Consider the following 4,782-nt stretch of genomic DNA (forward strand, 5'->3'; position numbering starts at 1 on the left):
AGGTCGAAAAAATGTTTTTTTTTTTGCATTTTTGGGAAGCTTATGCCCTCAGGAATGTTGTACTAAAAGGATTTTTCGATATTTGATGTCGTTGGAAAGTTACAGCGATTTTTTATGAAAAATAACCATTTTGGCATTTTCTCGGATTTTTAAAAATCCCTATGTGACGCTTTAGGTATTGTCCTAAAGTTTCAAAATATTTATTGGAATTCATTTTGCGATACCCCGTTGCTTCAGAAGCGATACCACCAACAAGGTACCGATTTTCAGATAGTATCTACGAATTCAGCTGTCAACAGTGTAATGATCATTATTCGTGCACTTAAAAAATGGAAAATACATCTTCAAATATACATAAAACAATAACCAAAATACTTCACTTTATTCCTAACACCCGAAAAAAATCACGAAAATTCTTTATTTTTCGACCTTTCAGACAGGGGCCCGCCCTGAAACAATAACTGTAAAACAACGCCCAGGCATGCGTAGTGAAAAATTGAAATGGTATTGATGTAATAAGATGTGATGTTGTTTCAATTTTACGAAAATCAAAGAGAGGTTCTTGGTTTCATGTACGTACAGAAGCAACTACTTATGATGAATGTTTTTTTTTATTCAATTGAAAGATGAAATATAATACGGGGAAAAAAATGCATTTGAAAATTGTTGGATTTTCGCGCCCCAAAAGGTCAGCACTCCCGGCAAATGCAGGGTTTGCCGCCCGCACACTACGCCACTGACTGTATTACCTTATAAACTTTTCAGCCTAACTGTTATAAAAATAGAATATATTTACGAATTACAATTGATTGATTTTTTTTTCGTTTTTGTCGTACAGATATTTGTCCACATAATTTATGCAGATGAGTTTTTCTCTGAGCATTGGTGAATATTACATTATTCTTGAGCCAGTTTATATTTACGTCTTCCTGTTCTCCCATTCTACCGAGAATCAGGGTTTACCGTTATTTTCCTGTTAGATCTCCTTCGCCAAAACCCGCCGAAATCGTGTCTGACAAAATTAGTCAAATTACAAACAATTAATCGTGAATTATTCGTACATTCCTGCAGGATCCCCTGGAGTGCGCACAGGGCTCTATAAAAAGGTCGAGGTTCATTGCCGCACCAATCAGTGCCGATCGGTTGGTGCGTTCGAAATGAATCGACTTTTGTGCAACTTTTCCGTCCTGGCAGTTTGCCTGCTGCTGCTGGTGGTGACCTTCAGTGTGCCAGGATTCTGCGCGAGATCGAGGATATTTTCCGGTGCCAGAACCGCAGAGCTAACGTACTTTTTTGGGGCGCGGGGAGCCGGTGATACGCTTTGCTACGAGAGAACGATTTCCAAAGGATCAAACACACCGGTTCAGATTCAGTACACAAGTCCGGTAGGTTATCGAATATAGTCTGTAATGTTAACAGTGGAATCAATTGGTTCCGAATACTTTCAGACTGCAAGAGCTATTAATTTTGTTACGGTTAATGCTGATCAGTACCACAAATACGGATTCCGGGTATTCATCGAACGAGGAGCCATCGCAACGGCGACACTATCCTTCCGGCTGACGGGTAAGCGCACATTGCCATATAATATCGTATTCCAGTTCTGGTGTGCGCCGTAGCTGGAAAGTTGAATATGTGCTCAAAATATAAAATGGACCTGCCTTCCTCTGTAGAAACATTACGCGTGCAATGAAATAAAAACACCTTCGACAACAGTGAAAGTGCCTTCCATTTTCCGAACGAGCCTCTTGAAATACATGTTTCCATACATGCAATGATCCATCTGAAAGTGCGAATTATTTGTCATCATTTTGTTACCGGATTGAAAGTTTATATTTTGATTATATTTTCATTATAAGTACACTGAAGTCGCTTTCTACGCGGTTTTATTTTACGCGGCTTTTTTCACGCGGTATTTGGAATTTACGCGGATTTCGGAATTTGCGCGGTTTTTTTTAACGCGGATTTCGGATTTTACGCGGTTTTTTACGCGGGTTTTGACATTTACGCGGTTTTTTTTCACGCAGCACGTCTCAACCGCGTACAAATTTAATGTGCTAATTGATGTGACTTTTCCCGAAATAAGTTTGTATTGTATCACTGATTCGTAGCTGAGAAATAAAAGGAGCTACACTTTTCATGATTGCAGCATACAAAATAAATCAGTTAATCAATTGTTAAAATATGAGTTACATTTTTAATTAATAATTCACTGTTTGTTAGGTTTTTATACGGATTTTAAAATTCACCCGGTTTATTTTTACGGGTATTTTGGTATATACGCGGTTTTACTTTACGCGGATTTTGGAGTTACCGGGGGTTTTTTACACGGATTTTGGAATGTAGACGGTTTTCTTTTACGCAGTTTTTGTTTACGCGGCACGTATCCCCCGCGTAAAAAGCGACTCCAGTGTATAATGAACGTTTCGAAGAGAGCCTTATTTTTCTTAAAAAGAAAACAAACAATTATAGATCAGAAAACATCAGAAAACAGGTTACGTTTTATGGGCTGCTATACAAATGTAACATAAATTTCAGCATTACTCGAGAAATTATCAAGAAAATGAAACCAATTTTGGCATGTGAAGGTTGTAGGGTGCAATAAATTGTTCTATGGTGGTCTCAAAGAATTAATCAAGTAAATTGAACCGAATTTCTCATGTGGAGGTTTTAGGGTGCAATAAATGTTTTTACAGTAGTTAAACACTCCACCCCCCTCTCTAAGGAGGAGCTACCATACAAATGAAACTCAAATTTTTGTATTACTCGAGAATTAATCAAGTAAATGGAACCAAATTTTGCATGTGGAGGTTTTAGGGTGCAATAAATGTTTTTACAGTGGTTAGACACTCCATCCCCTCTCTAAGGTGGAGCTGTCATACCAAATTCAACGGGGTCGATTTGAAGATCAATCAATGAACGGTTCTGCGATTGGACTCATGAACTTGCTCATAGTAGGAAAACGTGAATGTTTAAAGGTTAACATGAAACAAATTTTGGGCGGGACGAAGTTGGTCGGGTCAGCTAGTATGCTATATACAGATTGGACTCGATTATCCAGGATTCGATTATCCGGAGTATTTTATTTTTGATTTTCGGAAATTTTGAATAATTTGTATAATAACTCCATATTGAATAGTATCATGGGTATCAAATGAAAGGGCTTGACTAGTAGAACACAGTTATTTATGAAAAATGCCAATCCAAAATGGCCACCACCACAAGATGGCGCCATATATATTTTTTCACAACCCCATCAATATGGGTATCAAAGAAAGGGCTTGACTAGTAGAATATAGTTATTTATGAAAAATGCCAATCCAAAATGGCCACCACCACAAGATGGCGCCATATATATTTTTTCACAACCCCATCAATATGGGTATCAAAGAAAGGGCTTGACTAGTAGAATATAGTTATTTATGAAAAATTCAATTCCAAAATGGCCGCCACCACAAGATGGCGCATTATATATTTTGTCATTCTATTCTATTTGTCAAATCATTTAATTTGATACCAATATTGAGGGGATTGCAAAAATACATAGTCGACCATATTTTTAGCGGCGACCACAATTGTATGTTGTTCATAATGTCATTCCATTCATCCATTTTTTAACGGCGACCAAATTGAATTTTCATGGAATGGATTTCATGGATCATGGAATACGCAGTTTAATAATGGCAGTAGAATTAAAGGTATGTTCCAAATTTCAGACCAATCAGTGATCAGGAACGGGGTCAAATTTCAATTAATGTGGGACAATCCTACAAACACTCAAACATACTACAAACAGGGCAAGCTGATGTCCTAATAACGTCCTAGAAGATCTACCTTTTGCTGCAAACATTTCTGGGAATTCAACTCTACAAAATGGAGATAGCAACAAGTGCTTAACGTCTACTCAAGCACTCACTCTTTGTAGAGTCAGTAGACTTGGATCTGATAGACCGGAAATATATTGCGCCTCGAGAGGTGATGAAAAATTTTCATAAATATTGTTTTCCATTTTTGTTGGCCCTGCAACAAGCAAAGAATAAAATCTTCCTGAAAAACGTTTCGTTCCCGGAGACAGCGACAATAGTGGATACTCAGGAGTTGGTTAATTCAATTGTGAACGGTATTTTTGAAACCTTGCACATAACTAAAGCGTAAGTGAGTTGTGAACGTGGCATAGACGGCTGTTCTGGACAAAAGTTAACAAATGAAAATGGAACAGTTGACTTCTTTTTTTCCAAAATAATTTTTTTTTGTTAGGGCTCATAAGCGCTAGCCTGACAGGGCCGGGAGGACAATATTTTGACAATATTTCTTAAAGGGTGTGTCACCTCAAATTGCATCACGGAAAAAACGCTGTAGAAATTCGCCCAGTAGACCGATCCTTTTCAAAATTTTAGACAGTAAAATAAAAACTATTAAACAACTTTTGGCATTTTCTTTTTATTCATACTTCGAGCCCAAGCCCGTATGCTCGCACCTTCCTCTTTACCCCGTCCATAAGGTTCTGTACAACGTCAGGTTGTAGTTTTTTTGAACAGAAATCCATTTTCTCTTGAAGTCCGCCTCCGATTTGACAACTTTTGGGTTCTTCCGGAGGGCCTGCTTCATAATCGCCCAATGTTTCAACGCGAAGCTCCGGCGCGTTGGGCGGGTTCATTTCTTTTGGCATGAAGGTGACCCCGTTGGCTTCGTACCACTCCAACACGTCCTTTGAATAGTGGCACGAAGCGAGATCCGGCCAGAAGATGGTCGGGCCCTCGTGCTGCTTCAATAGTGGTAGTA

General features: G+C 38.4%; 1 protein-coding gene across 1 annotated transcript; it reads left to right on the forward strand.

The window, feature by feature from the left end:
* The first annotated feature begins 1,039 nt into the window (after positions 1-1,039).
* Positions 1,040-1,715, forward strand: LOC129769075 (uncharacterized). The gene is made up of 2 exons (XM_055771090.1): positions 1,040-1,385; positions 1,449-1,715. Exons 1-2 carry the CDS (start codon positions 1,158-1,160, stop codon positions 1,617-1,619), a joined length of 399 nt encoding a protein of 132 aa, XP_055627065.1. The 5' UTR covers positions 1,040-1,157; the 3' UTR covers positions 1,620-1,715.
* Positions 1,716-4,782: the final 3,067 nt, after the last annotated feature.

This window comes from Toxorhynchites rutilus, chromosome 2 (assembly GCF_029784135.1).
Source record: "Toxorhynchites rutilus septentrionalis strain SRP chromosome 2, ASM2978413v1, whole genome shotgun sequence".
Classification (NCBI taxonomy): Eukaryota; Metazoa; Arthropoda; class Insecta; order Diptera; family Culicidae; genus Toxorhynchites; species Toxorhynchites rutilus.